This window comes from Camelus dromedarius, chromosome 1 (assembly GCF_036321535.1).
Source record: "Camelus dromedarius isolate mCamDro1 chromosome 1, mCamDro1.pat, whole genome shotgun sequence".
NCBI classification, from domain to species: Eukaryota; Metazoa; Chordata; class Mammalia; order Artiodactyla; family Camelidae; genus Camelus; species Camelus dromedarius.
The window spans coordinates 73,369,296-73,391,294 of record NC_087436.1 but is presented as its reverse complement, the minus strand read 5'-3'; the positions used below and the strand labels follow the sequence as shown (position 1 = coordinate 73,391,294).

Here is a 21,999-nt window from a genome sequence, read left to right as displayed (position 1 = left end):
TATATATTTATGAATATAAATTTATATATTATCTCTTTCAAACACTGGAATCCAGCTAGGTACTTACACTGATGACCCACAAATCTCTGTCCAAATTCTATTTCTATTGATTGTACTGTTGTACTTGAGCATTTATTTATTTACTTATTTATTACCTTATGTATCAGCCCATCTCCAGTTTCCTATCTTTACCTAGACTATGTTGAATCTAATGTAAATGGTACCAAATATTACAAACCATAAGAAGTCCCCAACATGCAACAGAACTATCTTTGAAGAATTCATATTTTCATAACTAGAGGAACCTGATAGAACAGTTTTACTGTGGTGTTGGTTGATGTGTCACTAATTTGACCATTAATGAGAGCGTTCTAGAATAACTGTGGGTTAAAGCAAAATGAAGAAGAGTGAGTGCCAGAGAGAGTTCAAGGAAGCAGTGGACACTCTTGATGTAACACCCAGAACCCCCTTCAGGAACAAAGCAAGGACTTATTCCTCCAGCTGCTGGGAGTGACAGACCTAAGCTCACAGCCCTCTTCAGATATTGCCTCAATTGAAGTGAACTGCCTTGCCTAATGGCATTCCCTTTTTCTGGGGCTGCCCACATCCAATGACTGATTAAAGGCTCAGATTCTTTGCCCCAACTCAGGGCAATTTTAGAAGACCGTCTGTGTTGGGAGTCCCCAAGAGCACCCCCAGGTTTAATAAGTCACTAGGAGGACTCATAGAATTCAGCATATAGTTGTACTCATTGCTACATGGCTAGGATTGTAGCAAAACAATACAAAGATAAAGCAAAATCAGTAAAGGGAAATAGGACATGGTGCAAAGTCTAGAGGTAAACAGGTGTAAGCCTCCAGGAGCCCCCTTCAGCCAGCATGGAATTGTGACAACATATATGAAATGTTGTCTACCAGGAAATCTCATTAAAGATTCAGGGCCCAAGGTTTTACTGGGGGCTTGTTATATAGGCACTCTTTGCCTAAGATATTCCCAAATTCCAGACTCCCAGAAGGAGAGCAGATGTTCAGCATAAACCACACTGTTTCTACAAATTGTTAAGGCACAGAGAGCCCCTCTTACTAGTTAGGGAATGGTGGAAATCCTCCTGAAATCCAAATTCCCAGATGCCAGCCAAGAGCCAACCTTGTAAGCAGGACTTTCTAAAGATAGAGACTGCTATCTTTAGAAAGTCTTGCTTACAGGCCTGCTATATTAATTCCTCCCTTCACACACCCCTGGCTTCAGATTTTTCTGTGGGGTTGGCTAAGGTGCTACCTTTACAGAACTTACAGGATGTAGGAGCAGTGGCCCCCATTGTATCTCCATTTAATTCTCCAGTCTGGTTCCTGCAAAATTTAGACAGATGCTGCAGGATGACAGTGGACTAAGGCAAATTCAACCCAGTAGTAGCCCTGACTACAGCTGTGTGCCAGATGTGGTATCTTGCCAGAGCCAATTAATGAGGCTATAGGCACATGGCATGTGACCACTGATCAGGTGGGTGCGTGCTTTTCCACCCGCCTAAAAAGAACAGGTCAGAAACAGTTCACATTCACACGGAATGAGCAAAAAGTGATGCGAACAGCCTAGGTTATGTTGTAACTCTCTTGCTTCTGTTGTAACTAAAATAGACCTAGACCAGATAAACATTCTACAGAAAACTCACTGTTCACTACATTGACGGATTATGTTAATTGAATGGGATGAGCAAGATGTGGCTAGTAAGTAAATTTGAGGCCTTGATGAAGTACATGCACTCCGGAGGCTGAGACAAAAACCATGAAATTCAGGGGTCTGCTACATCAGTAAAATTTTGGGGGAGGAGTATCCAGTGATGAGGGCATGCTAGGACATCCCCTCTGAAGTAACAGACAAATTAGTACAACTTGTATCTCCCACTATGAATAAGGAGGCACAATGCCTATTAAGCCTCTCTGGGTTCTGAAGGCGGCATATTTCACACCTGAGGGTACTGCTCTCACCTATATACTGGTGACATGAAGGCTGCTAGTTCTGGGTGAGGCCAAAAGCAGGAAAGAGGTCCATGGCAGGTCCACACTGTAGTGGAATCAGGCCTACCACTTGGGTCATCTAACCTAGCAGACTCTATGATATCAGTTATTGGTGGAGGAAAAAATGTGGAATGAATTAAAGCAAAACCACTGTATACATACTCTTGATTTTTCTCTGCTCATTTTATTGAATAACTGAATGTATAAAAACCACATAGAGCACATTACTGGAAAAAATACTTTATTTTTCAAATATATAATGGATTCTTCACTACTCAATTATTTCTATAATAATTTTATCTTTTTATTAAAACTAAATATATATTAATACATTTCATCTTTTCTCAAATTAAAGACTATGGTATAATTGTGATTATCTTTAGCAAAGTCTATTTCCAGAGATTCAAAGTTCACATGGAGAAAAACACCATGACAAGTCCTTCGTACCTGATTTGATGCTGAGGTTGAACTGGTGGCCTGGTTTGTTCTAGGACCCAGAGGCTATTCCAAGCCTGAAAGCAAACTGCAACCCTTAGGTTGGCCTTGGCTGCTTGAGGAACCTCTGGATGGGGGATGACTGGTTTTGCTGTGCACAGAACAGTTCTTCCTCAGGCTAAGCTGGAATCTCTGGGAACAGTGGACTGAGGTATATACTGTGTTCAGGTATTTGTTTGGGTGGCAGCTGGGGAAGACCCTATTTCTTATGTCAGGTTTCTACTGGTAATCATTTCTTCATAAAAATAAAGGGCAAATGGGTAGGTCCGGCTCCTTGATGATACCAATACTTTGCCCACAGCTCTCTCTCTCAATGGTACTAAGACTAACGAGAAAGGAGACAAGAGCTGAGTTCACTGTGAACACAAGTAGTAAAAGTGACTGTCGCACCTGTGTTGATAGAGGCAGAAACTGGGGATTTACTCTTGGAAAGGTCTTCTGGGCTTGATTTAGTCTAAGAAGCCAGTAAAGGGCTAGGATCTGGACATACTGTGTTTGGATCGATCTTCTTACTTTTCTTCCCTGTCCACTGACTTTTAATTTTTTTGCTCAAAAATAGAGTGAGGGTCATTCTCCATCTCTAGCAAAGAATCTCCATAAAACTAAGATCATACACAAACTCCCCATTAGAGTGTCCATTATGAATTCAAAATTAAATAACTAAAATAAATAATGGGTAGCAAATGAGCTTTTTTATAAGGTAGCAAAAAGATAGAACGTCAGTGATTTCTTTTTAGCATAGTGCTAATCTCTCAAATGTGGGTAAAATCCCAGAGGGAAGGTTTGGAATCTTACATAAAAATATGACATGAGCTAAAATAGAAACTTCTTAAATATAAAAAATTCAAGTGACCATATCTTTACCGATATTAATATAACACAAATAAAATTACAATGAATATTTTAGCACAAAATGCAGTTCATTTCTAGTTAACACATTGAAATAATTGATACTCAAATTCTAACTATTATAGTATAGATGTGTGAATGAAGGCCATATATGTACATGTGCTTCAAAGTTGAATTTGGCTTTGGGCTAGTAATTTTTAATTCTAATCCACAGTGTTCATGACAGTTAATTTAGTAATTTCAGTTGTTTTTGCTACGAAGTTAGGAAAAAACCTATGACCTAAAACCTTCTGACACCTGGATCAATCAGAAAATAACTAAGAGATATTCTTTTGGAAATTCAGTAAGAAGCTATTCTAAAATTGCTGTTTTACTTATCTATTTCTCTAAATAAAAGCTCTTGGATAGTAATCTACCCTCCTAATTAAAGGGAAGTATTACAATCCTTTCTCCAATTCCTACTTTAACTAGAAGAACCACATTATTATTTTTAATGGGTTCTTCTATATTTTGTATTTTTAAAAATGTTAGTAATACTGCTTTCTATAAAATATGAAACAACATTAAAAGTATTAGCTACTACTGGCATTTACACCTCTATGATGAAATAATAGTCATGAAACAAAATGTTCAGAAAAACTGTCAGAGTAACTAACCATTTAAAAATCATATTTATGACCCTCCTTAAAAATCTGTTAAAGCTATGCTGGTTTACATCAAAGTGCTCCTAGTGAGCAGAAATGATGTACTGTACCGAAAAACAGAGACCTCACCATGGATCTTCTTAACTTGGCTCTGAACAACTGTAAAAGCCAAAAGATCTGCACCATATTCTGTTCTCAAGGTCAGTACTATGGGATGCCGTGTAAAAAGATCTTTTGGTATTATTGATGACAAAAGCACCTTGGATTGGCTCCAAGATGGGCATGTGTTATAAATGAATTCTGCTTTATAGTAAAATATATTTAAAGTACAATTCAACTTAGCCAAAAATCTGATGTTGCTTAAGTATCCAGTTCTTACTACTACAGCTTAATTTGGCTGATTTGATACCATTTCCTTAGTCCTACAGAATTTTCTTGATCTTTTAACATCTTACAATGGCGATCTGGCACTAGTGTAGGTCTATAAAAACATAATTGTCACAAGTCACACAAAAACATGATAACTAGCACAAAATTCTGCACATCTTCAAAAAAGAAGTCTTTGGATAATAACTCTAATGCATAATGCTGCAGAGGATCCAAAGAATCACTCCAAATGATGGATATTATTTAATGATGGTAAATGAGAATTATTTTCTAAAAAGCTGTACCAATGTCAATTTTAGGTAGAACATAACAAAATCATTTCATGAAATACAGTCTTGTTCTATGTTTTCCTGACAACACTCCCAACAGAAAGCTTCCAGTCTATTTGCTGTTTCTTGGCTGATGAGACACTCATCCTTTAATTCCCTGATTGTCTTCCTCAATGATTTTTGGAAGCGTTTTTCTCGGTCTAAAACATTCTGCAGACTTTTCTTGGTATCCTCTAGCTCGCTGATCACATGATCTAATTTATGCTTAAGTTTCTTTGGACTGTCCATTACACTGTAACTATGTTCCTGAAAACATAAACATCAAGTTATTAAACCAAACACACAAGTAGATAAAAGATTATAAGTAGGCCTCCACAGTTTCTCCACTTACTATGCTTAGAGAAGATCTTTAAAAGTTGGTGATACTAGGGTTTAAAGAACAAAGGAAGAGGAGTGGGTAGAAGCAGTATTCCAGGTGCCTCACGCCAGGCCCACATGAGAAGGGCAGAATCCTGTGGATGGGAATCCTGTCTCATCTGCAGGTAGGTATCTGCTTATGAACACCATGGCCCTTGCAATGACTACACAGCTTTCAGTCCCTAAGTGTAAGGCTGCTGAGCTTAAGTATTACCTGTCAAACAAACTTATTTTAAGACTTCTAACTGAATTGCTTTATTTTGATAAATATTTCACTTTCTATAGGAATGAAAGGAAAGGGACACTGAAGCAGGTCCTCAGGCTGGGTGTTAGGGGATTTAGATGGGCCTCTAGTCTTGGGAGTTTTAAAGAGATAACAAGCTTTCAATACTTTTTATGGTTATGTTTACCCATATATATATATGAATATATATATATATATATATTCATTCGAAATTAAGGAAGACAACACTGACATATCTTATAAATGTACCATAGAATAATTTTGAAAACCTGTTACTAAACATTAAAATTAGTTAAGAGAACTTTGCTTCCAGCCAAGATGAAATAACAGAGACTGGATTGACTCTTACCTAAAAAAAAACCAACACATGGTCAAAAGACATAAAAATAAGTTTTGAAGATAATGGACATCAGACTAGGAAAGCAGAGATCACAGAGAGATGAGAAACAAAGAGATGAGCCCTATGATCGCCCAGCTTACTGCCCTGATAGAGTTCCAGGCCTCAGTGCAAGGAGAGGAAACCCAGGCAGAACTTTGTAAACTGAGTCAACGAGAAAGTGCAAAGCACCCAGGGAGACCAAGGTGGCTACAGTTCACGGGACAAAGTACTAGAAAGTAAAGAGCTGCACAGAGAGAGAACCCTGGAGCTCTTCAGAGGCTCCCCTTCAAGTATTCCTCTGAGTCAGATCAGAGCATGTGTGTAGGAAACTGCTCAAGGCTGAGGGAGAGTGACCAGAAAAGATCAGGAGTGCCCTGAGCTCACAGGGAACAGACACCTCTCCCACCAGCCAGACCAGAATCATGGGGCACTGAGTGGAGTATACAAAAGGATCTTGCCTCAGGAGTGGAGAACAAATAGTCCAAGGCTGAGCACTGTTCTAGTCTGCCTAACAAAGCAAAACCTGAAAGGATCAAACTGCCTCCAAATAACTTAACTACCCCAGAACAAAGCTCAAGAATACAGGATACAAAAATATCCAGCAAAGTAAAATCCACAGTGTGTGGCACACAGAATTTATCAGGCATGCAAAGCAGCAGGAAAAAATGAGCCTTAATAAGAGATAAACCAATCAATAGAAACCAATCCAGAACTAGGAAATATTAGAAATAGCAAACAAGGGAATTAAGAAAGTTATTAAAACTGCATTATATATGTTAAAAAGTTAAGTAGAGACATGAAAGACATAAAAAAGAATAAAGTAGGACATCTAGAGACTAAAATTACAATGTGTGAGGTGAAAAATATTTTGTAGAGACTTAACGGCAGATTAGACATTTCAGAAAAAAAGATTAGTGAAGGGGAAGATATAGCAACAGGAACTATCCAGACACGACTACAGAGAGAAAAGGGAGTATTAAAAAAAAAACAGAATAATTAATAGAGCATCAGTGGGAGGTGACAACTTCAGACAGCCTAGTACACATGTAACTAGACTCCCCAAAGGGGAAGGAAGAAAAGTTGAGGCAGAAAGAAATATTTGAACAAATCATGGCCAAAAATTTTCCAAGTTTTATGAAAACTATAAACCCACAGATAAACAAGCTCAGCAAATCCTAAGCACAAGAAACATGAAGAAAACTAAAGTGGGACACACCAAAATCAAATTCTTCAAAACAACTAGAAAAGAAAAATTATTAAAAGCAAAAAGAAAAAAAAAGAACTGTTAGGTACAGAGGATAAAGATAAGCATGATAGTAGATTTTGATTAGAAACAATATGTGTGAGAATGTAGTGGAGCAGCATCTTAAAAAATCTAAAAACAATCAAACCCCAACACTGTCAATCTAGAATCTGATACCTAGTGAAAATATTTTTTAAAAAGGAAGACAAAATAATGACTTTTCAGACATTTAAAGGCTAAAAGAATTTATCACCAGTACAGCTGCACTGTAAGGAATTAAAGTAGACCTATTTGTCTTTTTATCTTTAAAGTGTGTTTTTTATAGGAAGCATGTACTTTTGGGTCTTGATTTCTTTTTAATATAATCTGATAATTTCTGCATTTTAATTGGGTTATTTAGACCCTTTACACTTAATGTGATTATTATCACATTTCTTTATATTACTTTATGTCACATTACTTAATGTGATATGGTTTGGTTTAAACCTGCCACCTTACTTGTTTCCTATTTGTGCCATTTGTTCTTTGTTCTCATTTTATTCTTTTTCTGCTTCCTTTTGGATTAACTGAATTTTTTTTTTATGATTCCATTTATCTCCTTTTTCTCACTCATTAGCCACAGCTTTGTGTATATAATAGTTAAATAGTTAACAGTTTAACAGTTAATAGCTATTTAATAGTTGCTTTTGGGTCTATAGCATCCGTCTTTAACTTACCACAAGCTATGTGGTAAGTGATATTATTCCACTTAACACAGAGTATAAGAATCTTCCCATAGTACACTTTCATTTCTCCTCTTCAACGTTTTTGCTATGCTGTTATATATTTATTTCACTTTTACATATGCTATGAACCCCATACCACATTGGTATTATTTTTGCACTTTAAAGATAAAAAGACAAATAGGTTGAAAATAAGAGTGGTAAAAGATATATACTACAATAACTAATAAACAGAGAGCTAGAGTGGGTATATTACTATCAGACAAAGTAGATTTCAGAGAAAAGAATATTACCAAGGATAAAAAGGGCCATTTCTTTATAATAAAGGGGTTAATTTTATCAAGACATTAGAATACTAAATATTTAGCATCTAATAACAGTGCTGCAAAATGTAACAAGCAAAAACTGACAACTGCAAGGAGAATGAAACAAATCCAGAAGTATACTAGAGGAATAAACACCTCTCTCTCTCAACAACAGAACAAGTAGACAGAAACTCATTAAGAATGAAGACTTGAACATCATCAAACCATTTGACCTAACTGAACATTCCAGCTAACATCAGCGGAATATACATTTTTTGCAAATGCATGCAGAACATCTGCCAAGATAAACTATATTCTAAGCTATAAGTCTTAAGAAATTTAAAAGCATTCAAGCCACACAATGTGTATTCGTGCTGATCACAACAGAATTAAGTTGGAAATTAATAATAGAAAGATATCTGGGAAATGCCCCAATATTTGGAAACTATATAGCACACTTCTAAATAACCCAAGGGTCAAATAACAAATCAAAATGGGATCTGGAAGTATTTTGAACCAAATGAAAATGAAAACATATCTAATTTGTGGAATTAAAGCACAGGGAGAAATTAGTATCACTAAATGGCAAACGTCAGAAAGGAAGAGGCTTCAATTCAATGACGTCAGCTTCCATCTTAAGAAACCAGAAATATGAGCAAATTTTATTGAAATAAGTAGAAGGAAAGAATAAAGATGAGTAGAAATCAGTGAAGCAGAAAGCAAAAATAACAAAAAAGAAAAATGAGAAAGTCAATGAAACCTAGTTCTAGACAAGATCATAAAACTGATAAATCTCTAGGCAGACTGATCACCAATAGAAGAGAAAGAAACAAATTACTGATATCAGAAATGAAAGAGATGGTATCACTACAGATTCTGTATATATTGAAAGGATAATAAGAAAATGTTTTGAACAATTTTAAGCTAATAAACTTGACAACTGAAATAAAATGGACAAATCCCTTCGAAGATATAAGCTACCAAAAAAACCTTCCCTTCCTTTCAAAATTGTAGAATAGATAAACAAGATTACACTGTATAGCACAGGGAAATATACACAAAATGTTATGATAACTCACAGAGAAAAAAATTGTGACAATGAGTGTGTATATGTCCATGAATGACTGAAAAATTGTGCTGAACACTGGAATTTGACACATTGTAAAATGATTATAAATCAATAAAAAATGTTAAAAAAAAAAAAACCTTCCCACAAAGAAAATTACAGTCGCAGATAACTTTACTGGGGAAGTTTACCAAATATTTATAGAAAAAATAATTGCAACTCTATACAATATATTCCAGAAAACTGAAAAAGAACGCAGTACTTTCTAACTTGTTCTTTGAATGCCGATGTTATTAGCATTATTCTAATATTGAAACCAGGCAAAGACATTCCAAGGAAAGAAAACTCCAGACCAATGTCCACATACAAGAAAAAATTCTAAACAAAAAATTAAATCTAATCCAACAATACATATAAGGGATAATATCATGAAGAATTTATTCCAGTATGCAAGGCTGGTTTAATATTAAAAAAATCAATTGATGCAACTAATCACATTAACAAACTAAAAAATAGAAACCTTATGATCTCTCAACAGGTACAGAAAAAGCATTTGACAAAACTGATATTCCTTTCTGATAAAAATTCTCAGCAAACTAGGAATAGAAAGTCACCTCCCCGGTGATGACATGGATAGACCTAGAGGGTATTATGTTAAGTGAGATAAGTCAGACAGAGGAAGACAAACACTGTATGACTTCACTTATATGTGGAATCTAGAAAAAAAAAAGAAAAAACATAAAGCAGAAAGAGAATTATAGATACAGAGAACAAACAGGTGGTTGCCAGAGGGGAGGACGAGGAAAGAAACAGGTGAAGGAGTAAGAGTTACAAACTTCCAGTTATAAAATAAACAAATCATGCGTATGAAATGTACAATGTGGGGAAAATAGTCAATAGCTATGTAATGTCTTTGTATGGTGATATATCATAACTAGACTTATTGTGGTGATCAGTTTGAAATATATAAAAATATAGAATCACTATGTTGTGTAACAGGAACTAACATAGTGTTACAGGTGAATAACAGTTCAAAAAAAACCAAAGAAACTCGTAGAAAAAAAGTTCAGATTGTGGTTATCAGAGGCAAGGGATGAGGGGAGGGAGAACTGGATGAAGGCAGTCAAAAAGTATAAACTTCCAGTTATAAGAGAAATAAGTACTAGGGATATAATGTACAACATGATAAATATAATTAACACTGCTGTATATTATATATGAAAGTTGCTAAGAGTAAATTCTAAGAGTTCTTATCATAAGAAAAAAGTTTGTTTCTCCTGTTTCTTTAACTTTGTTTTATATGAGATGATGGATGTTCACTAAACTTATTGTGATGATCATTTCATGATGTATGTAAATCAAATCATTACTGTACACCTTAAACTTATACAGTTCTTTAAAGTCAATTATATCTCAATAAAACTGGAAGAAAAAGGAGAAAGGCACTTGCTAAATCTGATTAAGGGTATTTATGAAAAACCTACAGTTAACATCATATTTAATATTATATTAATGTCTTTAATGGTGAAAAGCTGATGCCTTCCTCCTAATATCAGGTCCAAGACATAAAGATCAGTTCTCAGTACTTCTATTCTGCACAGCCTTGGAAGTTCAAGGTAGTGCAATAAAGCAAGACAAAGAAATGAAAGAAAGGCATTCATATTAGAAAGGAAGAATTTGAACTGTTTCTAATGACAGACAACATAATTGTCTATGTAGAAAATCGGATAACCTCAACAAAAAAGCTTTGATAATTAATGTGAGTTTAGCAAGTTTGACAGATACAAGATCGATAAAGAAAAGTCAATTTATTTCTATATACTAACAGTAAATAAAACAATACCATTTAAAATAGCATCCAAATATACAAAATACTTAGGGATAAATCTGACAAAAGAAGTGAAAGACCTGTGCACTGAAAACTACAAAACACTGTTGAGAAGGTGTAAATAATTGAAGAGATATAATAAGTTTATGGGTTGAAAGACATAAAAATAGTCTTACTAAGATGTCAGTTCTTCCCAAATGGATCTGTAGATTGAACACAATCCCAGCCAAAACTATAGCACGATTTTTGTAAACATTTACAAGGTGATTCTAAAATTCATATAAAAATGCAAAGGACCTATAATATCCAAAGCACCTTTGAAAAAGAATAAAGTTGAATGAGTAACATTGCCTGATTTCAAGAATTATTATAAAGTTACAGTAACCAAGATAGTAAAATAGATTTGGATTTCAGGTCTGGTTCTCACATGAACAGGCAATGAGATGAATGAAATATATGCAAGCTTCAATACTCTATAATGTGTATGATTATTCTTCAAGAAAACCTAAAGACAACTATTTTTTAAATTACATATTTTTATATAGAAAGTATGACATCTAAAGGGAGGAATTAATTACTGCATTTTATTGGTTGAAATATCCTGGTGAAAGTACTCTTTGAACTAAATATATAAGAAAAGATTAACTACCTGTGTATCATTATTGCAAATATATAAAAATATAATGGCCCTGGGAAGCAATATTATTTTATAATATTACGTATTTAAAAAAACCCTCATCTCCTCGTTGTTCAATATGATTATGAAAAGCTTAATCCTAATGGAGAGGACATGTTCATCTTAAAAATATCAACACTAGCCCAGTAAGTAATTTTACTTACAAAAGTGAACTGGGACTGGAATTCTTCAGTACCTGAGGAAGCACCAACAAGCTGGTGATTGTGGTTTGTGACTGGAAGGGTTTTGAGGGTGAAGTTTTTCCTACAATGAAGCTTTTCTTTTTTCCCCTGTTAAGAATAGTTAATAACAATCATTGTAGATACTTTTGTCCTTATATAATTGTCCTTATATAATAGTTAAAATAGTATACTACTCTTTTGGAAAAATCTGAATAGATCAAGTGGAGAAAAGCCTTTAGGATAAAAAATGGAATTCTAAGTAAGTGGAGAAAGGCTATAAATCATGAAAAAATGAACTAATTAAGAAAAACAGTTATATCCTTTATACATAATAAACCACAATGAAATTCTATGTACTGAAAAGGTATGTAAGAATGAAAACCATGAGGAACCAGAAAAATATATGGGAAATATTTATATAATCTTAAGGTGGGGAAGGCTAAAGTTAGACAGCACAAGAGAAAACATAGAACTACTTTTAAAAAGTCTGAATTTCAAAAAACAAAACAAACCAACCCCATAATTAGAACTAAAAATAAGAAAAAATAACTGCAACATAGATGGCAGTTAAATGATTCAAATCCTTAGTATCTAGTGTTGTTACAAAACAGCTTAGAAAAAGATGAAAACAGAAGAGGACCTGAATAAGTAATTCACAAAAGAAGAAATACAAATGTCTACTAAACACATGAAAAAATGTAGAAACTCACTAACATTTAAAGATAAATTAAAACAATAAGATGCCATTTTTGCCTATCAATTCTAGCAAAGGTTAAAAACACAACTTATACTAAGGATTAGGGTGGACAGATACTTTAAAGCATTACTGTGGGCCTTTGGGAGGTCTGTATCAAAAGCAAAATCCTTAAAAGTGTGTATAATTTTTGACTCAACAAAATTTATTTCCAGGAATTCAGTTTGAGGAAGTAAGGCTATCTACATAGATTCAACTACAATAATGTTCATCATAATGCTGTTTAAAATAGTGAAAGATGACAACCTATATACAATAGAGGGGACTGATTACAATAAACTGTTGTTCATACATATGATCAACTGCTATATGGTCATTAAAAATGCTCTGCAAAGATGACACCACCAAGTACTAGCAAGGATTCAGAAGTAGAGGAACTTTTATAAGCTGATGGTGGGACTATAAATTGGCAAAGCCACTTTGGAAAACTATGGCAATATCTACTCAGGCTGAACCCTAGGACCAAGCAATTCTACTTCTAACAGAAATATACACATACTCTGTAGAAATGTGTACATAAGTGCGTTAAAACATGGACAAAAATGTTCGTAGTTGCACCATTCATAATAACCCCAAAATGAAACAATCCAAATATTCATCAACAGGAGAATGGAGAAATTATATCTTGTTTATACAATGGAATATTATAGCACAAAGATAATTAATGGACTAGTATCACATGTTACAGTGTGGATGAATCACATGGACAAAATGTTGAGCTAAAGAAGCCAGAGTACAGAGTACCTACTCCATGACTCCATTTCTATAACTGATTGGGTAGAAGCCAGTGGTTACCTTTGGGGCTGTAGTGACTGGGAAGGAGCATGAGGGAAGCTTCTGGGGCACTGGTAATATTCTGTATCTTGGTCTGAGGGGAGTTACATGAGTGTATTCACTTCGTGAAAATTCACTGGTCTATACACTTAGGATGTGTGCACTTTTCCACATACACGTTATATTTCAATATAAAGTTTAGTTAAAAAAATTATGTTCTATGTAAGTTTCTCTTAAAAATGTGATCCATAAAGCTGTAACACAATCCTGTGAAGTGCTTGTTAAAAAGTGCAGATTCCTAGACTCCAAACCAAACTTACTGAATCAAATTCTTTGGGAGAGAGGCACAGGAGTCTGCATTTTAAACAAGTTCCCTGGAAAATGCTTATGTAGACTAAAGTTTGAAGCCACTGTTGTGAAACAATATTTCACATCATGGAAAATAGTAGTTAAGAGTGAACTTTGGAGCCATAATGCCTGGGTTCAAATCCAGCCTCTGCCTTTTAACAGCAGTGTGACCTGGGGAAGGAATTCCAACTTTCTGTGCCTAAGTTTCCTCAAGTAGTCAATAAGAATAATAATAGTATTTATTTCTTATGTTGTTGTGATGACTAAATGAGTTAATACATATGTAAAGTGCTTAGAATAGTGTCTGGCACACAGTAAGCACTATATGAATGCTAAAAAAAGAAAGAAACATACAAAAAAGGACATACAATATAATTATTTTTGTAAGAATATATAATACAGATGACTTTACATACAAACATACACAAACAAATGACTGGAAAGAGACACATCAGAGTATTATCTCTGGATTATGTGATTATTGTTAATTTTTCTTTTTTGATTGTATCCATCTAATTTCCTATAATGAAAAATATCTTTGTTATTAGGAAAGAGTTCTTGAAAGTAATTTATGGTTTATTTCACTTATTATGTTCATACTTCTTAAGGTCCTCTTAATATTATAGATGACACCTTGCTACAGGAAAGAAACTCCGTAGAGCAAATTGTACAGGATACTGTACATTTACTAATATGGAAAACAGTGAAGCAGTCTCTACTTGATAACGCACGTGTTGCAATATGAACAGCTGCGGAGAGTGAGCAAGACTTCGAGGGAGTAGGCACACTTCTGGACTACTCCCTTGTTTCCAGCTGTCAGGAGGGAGATACTTTTCAATGGAGGTTCATTGCTATTGTTGTGGGAACTCACAGGCTCTCCCTGAAATGTCCACATTGGAATCAGTCTGGAAGCAAATACACTTTCAGGTACATAGTCAAGAGAGATATTGAGGGTGAGGCAGCCCACTCTTGGCACTAATATCACTGAGAAAAAACAGAGAATTCACTAGAGTTTACTTAATCCTTCTCTTTTCTTTTTCTGATCTTTTCTCTCTTTTCCTTCTCCTGTCCTTATTTCTTTTGATTTTTTTTCTTTTAGTCCTACCTAGGCGTTAAGCTTGAATGTATGTGGCTCTAAAAGTCTATTTTGGGCCTGTTAGAGGCTCTGCTCTAGACTTCTGCTCTAGTGTGAAGAGGACTGCCAACTTGGAACTTCAGTTCAACCCTCTTATGTTCCTCCATTTTCTGACACAAATCTCGAGCTGTATCAATTCCTAAGGTCAGTCCCCTTCACCAAACCTTAGTAATGTACAGCTGTTTCTGAGTGGCTACTGGCAAAATACTCCTATTATTTTTTGCAAAAGCTGAAACAGCAGTTTATACATCTAAAAACTTGAAGAATGGACTTCAAATTAATAAGCAAACAATAAAAATGTTAGCAAGTATGAAGGTTCTTAAATAGTATCATAAAAAGTAATAAACAAGTTTATACTGTATAGAACAGGAAACTATATTCAAAATCTTATATTAACCTATGATGAAAAAGAATATGAAAACAAACAAACAAAAAAAGTAATGATGGTAAGTAGCATCTCATCACAAACCTGTAAGTGAGATGGGGAATCAAAGATAGAAGGTATGACTCCAGGTTTCAGTTTAATATTTGGAGCACTTCGGTCAAAATCTGTCTTCTTAAAGTGCCTTGAACACAACACATCTCCTTTTTTAGGCTCCCAAATGCCTGCAGCATTCACATCAAGTCTTTTCATTGCTAATACCCATTTTCTTTTGACCTTTTCATCTGTTGGGAATCTAGAAAAAATACACAAAATATTTTAGAATTAAACACTATTGATATACACTTGAATTAAGGCTGTGATTACATTGATTCTTTAACTAGTTTGTTACTATTTTCAGGAACTAGAATATTTAGGAAACCATCATGATTCATGCTGTCATAACTTTCAGTTTTAACAGTCAGATCTTTGTACCAAACATGCTGCAGGCAGATGGCCCTTGTTTAAATTATACTCATGTCATAAAAGAGAAACGTTTCAAAGAATATTTAACACTTTATAGTAAGATCCACAATTGAAGGTTTTTCTTGGTGATAAAGAATATCACTTGAGCCTTTTCCTATCTGAGGAATTTATCTCAGAGACACTTGTTCTTTCATTCCTCTGAAAGCATCAAAAAAATTGCTTAGTACAGCATTTTATAGAAAACGGGTCTATAAATGCTTAGTGAATGAATGCAGAGAACACCTGCAGAGTTCGGAGTTCTGGAGATCAGCACTAGTCCTTTTGAGATCTGGAGGCCAATAACCGTATCTTTTCCGATTTTCCATGCTGGTTCAAATCCTTTTTGGAATAAGGTAGGGTACACATACTCATTTTTGATTTTCTCTTAACCTAGCAAAGTAGTTAGCAGATCTTTCTCTAGCACACAGCACAGTCCGTGGTACAAAAGCAGCAAAATGAACCTTTAGCAAATGAGTAATTATTAAATCTTATTGCTCCTTCTTTCCTATGCCAGAAGAATGGCTAAAATACCAAATTAGGACCATCTTGATTTCTCTGAAATACACCTAAAGAACCCTTGGACTGAATTTGTAACTTACATTTTCTTTCTCTACAACATAAGCTTCATCTATTTCTAAATAGAAAGGATAGAATATATTTGGGCAAAGATCATTCAGATTGTAAACTACATGTAAACAACACTGAATTTCTTTGAAGGTATGTTAAGATGTAAAGTAACAATATTTGCAAAAATGAGTTTGATATTTTTGTTAATCAGCTGGTGATACCTTGTCAAGTATCTTAAGTTCCCAAACTAAATTGTAAACGGGTAAAAGTATCACTGCCACTTCCAATTCAACTAAAAAGGTTATTTAAAAAGAACTTGGGAACAAAAGTTCAAACTTGAAAATTTAAAGAGAACTGTCTTTTTGCTTTTTCTAACATTCAAAAGTACTTGGTTTAACTTCAGCAAAATCTTACACGTGAAATGTCAGTCCTTTTAACTTGGAATTTGGTAAACAGCGAGAAGCACATCCAATGGCCGAGCAACATTTCACCATGATTTTAGCAACTCATAACAGAACTGAAAGAAAATTAAGAGGGCAAGAGTTAGTAACTTCAAAGCTAGGGGGACCGTATTTACCTTTCCCAGTATGTTCCAGTACGTTTTAGGTAACATGAAATCATGTTACAAAGCCAAAGGCAAAAATTTTCTTCCAACACCTGCACCTTTGCTCATAAAATTTTCTCTGGGTTTGGCTCTTTAATAGGGCAAGTCATATTAGCTATGCACTGAGGCGCCTGATTTCAGTTTTATAGGCTGATACATTTCCTTTCCACTGCCTTTTATAGGCACGACGTTCTCTCTGCCACAAGGCCTTGTCACACTAGCTCCTCCTCAGCCTTCAGCTCAAGTGCTGCTTCCCCAGGGAAACCTTCCTTGACACCCAGATTAAGTCAGAGCCCCTCTAGTACCAGCTCTTGAGGAACACACACTTCTTCCTAGCACTCCTCAAGGCTGTAATCCTACATTTATTTCAGAGATTCTCTGATGAATACCTTTCTCCCCTACCAGTCTATTAGTTCATGAAGCCACGGTGGGGCTGTGTTTTTTTTTTTTTTTTTTTTTGTCCCCACGGCGTAGCTGGTGATTGGTACGTAGTACTTGTTAATATATATTCTGAAGGTATGAACAGGAAGTAAAGGGGAACGGGACCTAAGCAAGGTGTTCACTGCGATGGAGAGCACCTGAGCGCCCAGCAGAGGCGGCTACCCGCTCGCAGACAAGAGGCCTGGCCGAGCTCCGCCCCATTCTCGAGGCTCCGGCCGCCGCCGGCCGAGGGCGGGGCCGCCCTGTCACAAGTGCGGATGCGGCTGGACGGCGGTCCTACCCCAGGGACCACCGAACGTCTCCGCGCCGCTGCGGTTCTCCTCGCCCCGAACCACGCCCAGGGTGTGGACGGGTAGCGATGGGGGAAAAGGAAAAGCAACCTAAGAGTTATTACCGTTAGCAGCGAAAGCCGACTAACGCCGACGACAGAGATTGCGTCTCCTTTCGCTTCCGGCCCGTCGTCCTGGGAACCGGAAATCCGGCTGCCCCGGGTCACGTGATCCACCGCCATCTTGGTTCCGGTGGCAGCTGCAGCCGGGAAGCGGTGGGCTAGAGCGGTGCTGCTGCTGCGGGCTCAGTTTTCATCCTCGGGGAAGGGTTCTTGGAGTGCGAGGGGAGGTGGAGGAGATGGCTGCCTCGGCGCGGGAAGATGGCGCCCGCGGAGAGGAGCAAGGGCAGCGGGGCTGCGAGCATTATGACAGAGGATGTCTCCTGAAGGTGACGACTTCACTGGGCTCTTCCCCTCCGAGCTTCCGCCGGGCCGGGCTGGGGGCGGGGTGGGCAGGCGGTTAGGTTGGGCTAACTTTGAGGCCAAGCTGTTTGTCAGAATGCCTTCCTTCACGTACCTGGGTTCCTGCGGTCGAGAGCGTTTTTGTCACGGCTCACCTTTCCTCCTGTTTTGTATTTTATAAGCAGAACTCTTCTTGCTTGGGAAGAGCATGGGCTTGCACATCGGTTACTTTGTCAATCGGTTTATTTATTTAGTCCTTTGCTGCTGAAAGTAGACTGAGGCATCCCCAGGCCTGTGCTGGCTTTTTCCCAGGATCACTTACAGGTGTGTGATGAAATAGCAGAATCGGGATAAACAAGTGGAGGAGAATCGGAGTACGGTTTTACCTCCCGTAGTAAATACGTTTTATAGCTTGCCAGCTTTATTTTAGTGGCAGTGAGTATGCCTTAGCCTGCCAAGGAGAAAAACCTGTGTGGAATAGGAAAATAGTCATGTAATTGCCACTAAATAGGAACTTATGTATAGGAGAATGCTTAGTATGTATCCACTGTTACTTTTGCTGTTTGAGAAAAATTCCTCGCCAATCTAGAACTTTAAAAACTGGCATCCATCCAGTTAAAGTTAGTTAATTTTTCTTGCAAGAAGCAGTTAAAAGATTTTGCTTAGAAAGCTTCAGCTTTGAAATTCCCTAGTCCTACTCCCAGATCTTAGCTCTGCTCCTTAATAACACAGTACTTTTGAGAAAACTACTATTTAAGTGCCCCATGTGTAAAATAGGGGTGATAGAAGTTCCTGTTTAATAAAAAAAAAAAAATTACGAGGCCTGTAAGGACAGCCTAAAGCCTTTTCTGTAGGCTGTGGTGTGGTGAACGTTGCGCACTGGATGAAGCTCTTTGACAGTAGGTCATTCACCGGGTGTTCTGTAAGGAAACTGAATGCTATCCTTATGATTCCATTTCCACTGAGATGTTCTGTTAGTTTCAAACTTGAGGCCTAAAACTGAATTCAGCATCTTAGCCCTCATCTCATCTCCCCAAGAAACCACGCAGGTAACATTTGTGTTTTAGAGCACTGAGATACTTGACCATGAGTAGAAAATGCTTTTTTGCCTCCCCAGCTTTGTTAAATATCAGAGACCTAGTGAAGAGTTTTAAGGAGGAAGTAACCAACCAAATCAAATGCTGCTGTTTGGGTAAGATGAGAACTGAAAATTGACGTTTAAATTTGGCAAGGAGGTCACTGGTGATCCTGACAAGAAAAGTTTCAGTGGAGGCATAAGGACAAAGCCTGCTTGGCACGGATTCAAGAGAGAAGGGCGATAGTGGAAATGAAAATGGCTTTTGTAGACAATTCTTAGAGTTTTGCTGTGAAAGAGAGCAAAATAAATAAATTAAATAAAATGATGCTGTCGTTGCTGGGAGATTGGGATCATGGGTTTTTTTTCCCTTAAGATGGGAGGTGTTGCAGCATATTTGTATATTCTTAGAAATGACCCAATTTATCATGCAGGAGGGAGAGGGAAAACTAGGAGCTCTGCCTTTGAGTAGCCCAGCAGAAGATTGGTTCCAGTGCATGAGTAGAGGAGGTGGCTTTAGATGAAAACATGGGCTGTAGACTACAGAAGGAAGAACAGTGACATACATCTGCAAGTAGGTTGACAGAGTTTGTGGGAGGATGTTCTCTTTTGATTATTTCTATTTCACAGTGAAATAAGCAAGGTCATCAGTAAGTGGGGAAGAAGGGGTGTTTGAGGTTTAAAGAGAAAGGAGATGTGAAGTAATCATCTAGGTCTTAGGTGCTAGACTCTAGAAGAATGAGGGAATTGACTAGGGAAACATGGAAGTAAGAGCCTACTTTTTATTAGTGATTATGACTTACAAGAGAGACCAGCCAGTGTGGTGGTGCTTTTACTTTAGCCATATTTATCTGTTCCTATGCAGGTTGAGTAGGCGACAATTGGATTTAACCAGAGTTGGGATTCTGGGTAGGTGAGTATGTAGAGGAAGAGAGAAGGAAGAAACTGGGGTATGTGCAAGGGAGGAACTGGAATGAGTTGAAAAAGAGAGGGTGGAGTGGTTAGAGAATTTCATACTTGAGATTAAGATACAAACAGGATTCAGTTCTTGTTCTAGAGTAGTGGTTCTGAAAGTATGGTGACTGGCCTCCTGGGGATTCCTGAGGGCCGTTAGAAAACTACATTCTAATACTAAGACATTACTTGTCTTTTTCAGCGTGTGTAAGACTAACAGTTAAAACTGCTGGCACCTTAGCATGAATCAAGGCAGTGGCACTGAACTGTATTACACCTGTAGTTTAAAAAAAGAAAGTTTCACTTAAAGTGTCATTGATAAAATTAAAGCAATAAAATTATCAGTTGTATAAAATCCCAGTCCTTGAAGTCATGTCTTTTTATATGTTTGATGAAATGGGATGTTTTCATCAAGCACTTCTGCAAACTGAAGTTAGGTGATTGTTCTGAGGAGAAGCTCTTATACAACTGGATTATGAACTGAACTAGTTCCTTTTTTAGTGGCACACTTTTTACTTGAACTGTAGTTTTTCAAACTTGTGTATTTGGTGGATATTTTCTCAAATAGGGAAATTAGACACTCATTACAAGGAAGACAGTCAGCAGTGACAAAATTCAAACTTTCATGTAAAAATTAGAATTTTACAAACTTGTGTTAGCCTTTCTTAGCTTGAAAGCTTCACAGTACCTAAAGACTTTTCTGATAATATGGGTAGTGATGTTAATGTGATTTTTTGATACTGCATATCGGTTGTGGGCACATTGGGAAGATGTGCATAACTCAGTGAATTGGTATTTTCCAAATGACCAATGCATGAATAAAAGGTCCATTCAAAATGCAAGATAGATCAATGGATTTTAATATAACAGGCAGAAAAGTTCACTGATTAATTTCAGATTCCATGTTGTAGCTAGTGGTTTTTAAGAGTTGTTGAGTTTTGGTGTAGTATCAGAGAATAATATCCATAATTCTCTGAAAAAGCTGTTAAAATACACCTCCCTTTTCCAACTGCATATTTGTGTAAGGCCAAAGTTTCTTTATATACTTAACCAAAACTGATTGAATACAGAAACAGATATGAGAATCTACCTATTTTGTGGGAAAATGTAGCCATTTTTCATTCAAATATGTTACTTATGTTAACATGTAATTGGTTGCTATTTTAGAAAGAAGTAAGTATTTAAAAAATCTTTTGAGTTTTAATTTATAATATGGTAAGTATCAATAGATATAATTCACATAAACAAAACCTCTTTGGGATCCTTACTAATTTTTAAGAGTGTAAATGGGTCCTGAAGCCATAACATTTGAGAACCACTGTGGTATGCCTGAGAGTACGTGGCTGAGGAGCCTTGGAGGACAAGGCCATTGGAAGTGAGAAAGGGACGGAGAGCTCAGGGTGTTGGAGGGATTACCATTGAATGTGCAGGTCACTAAGATTTAGGACAAAAGTAGAATTGGAAAGAAAGGGAGCCAGTTGAGTGTTAAATAAGGAAGGAACTGTGTTACAGGAAGTCACAGCATAGGAAGTCTTCAGAAATAAGGGAATTTGAAAGGTCACAGTGTACTAGAAAGTGTTAGGTTAGCTTACTGGCCTGGAAACTTCTTGATGTACTAGTTAGGGTAAGGCTAAGTTGCTGTAACAAAAAGTCTCAATAGTAAGTGAACTAAAGGATAGAGTTTATTTATTCTTACCTAACAATTCAAGGTAAGTCATCCAGTTTGGAAATGAGGCTTTGTTCCATAGGATCACTCCAGGGACAGGTCTTTTCCCATTGCGTTATTTTGCCATGTTTTAGGGCATATAGTCATCAGCTGAGTTGCTGCCATATCCAGGTTTCAGCTGTTGGAAAGGGAGAAGGGAGCAGGGAGGAGGCATGCCCAGTTGCTTAATATTCAGGCCTAGGAGTGGCACTGAATGTTTCTGCTCATATTCTGTTGGTAAGAACTTAGTCACTTGGCTACAGCTAACATTAAGGAAACTGTAGTACAGCTGGGTAATCCTGTGC

At 36.7% G+C, this 21,999-nt stretch overlaps 2 protein-coding genes across 7 annotated transcripts in view; one reads left to right on the top strand and one right to left on the bottom strand.

The window, feature by feature from the left end:
• Positions 1-2,143: 2,143 nt before the first annotated feature.
• Positions 2,144-17,756, bottom strand: THAP6 (THAP domain containing 6). Of its 2 annotated transcripts, XM_010982950.3 has the most exons (5): positions 17,625-17,756; positions 16,600-16,702; positions 15,202-15,409; positions 11,704-11,829; positions 2,144-4,965 (listed from the first exon to the last, which is right to left on the bottom strand). In XM_010982950.3, exons 2-5 carry the CDS (start codon positions 16,677-16,679, stop codon positions 4,711-4,713), a joined length of 669 nt encoding a protein of 222 aa, XP_010981252.1. In that variant the 5' UTR covers positions 16,680-16,702; positions 17,625-17,756; the 3' UTR covers positions 2,144-4,710. The 2 variants fall into 2 exon arrangements, with proteins under 2 accessions (XP_010981252.1, XP_010981259.1); XM_010982957.3 differs by lacking the exon at positions 11,704-11,829.
• The window catches only part of RCHY1 (ring finger and CHY zinc finger domain containing 1), a 90,705-nt gene continuing 86,165 nt past the window's right edge, over positions 17,460-21,999 (top strand). For 3 of the 5 annotated variants that reach the window (XM_064485438.1, XM_064485434.1, XM_064485428.1), the window contains exon 1: positions 17,733-17,947. In XM_064485438.1, coding sequence (XP_064341508.1) covers positions 17,858-17,947 — 90 coding nt within the window. In that variant the 5' untranslated portion in view covers positions 17,733-17,857. Of the gene's footprint in view, positions 17,948-21,999 lie in introns of all 5 variants that reach the window. The other 2 variants (XM_010982964.3, XM_031470727.2) reach the window with 2 other exon arrangements.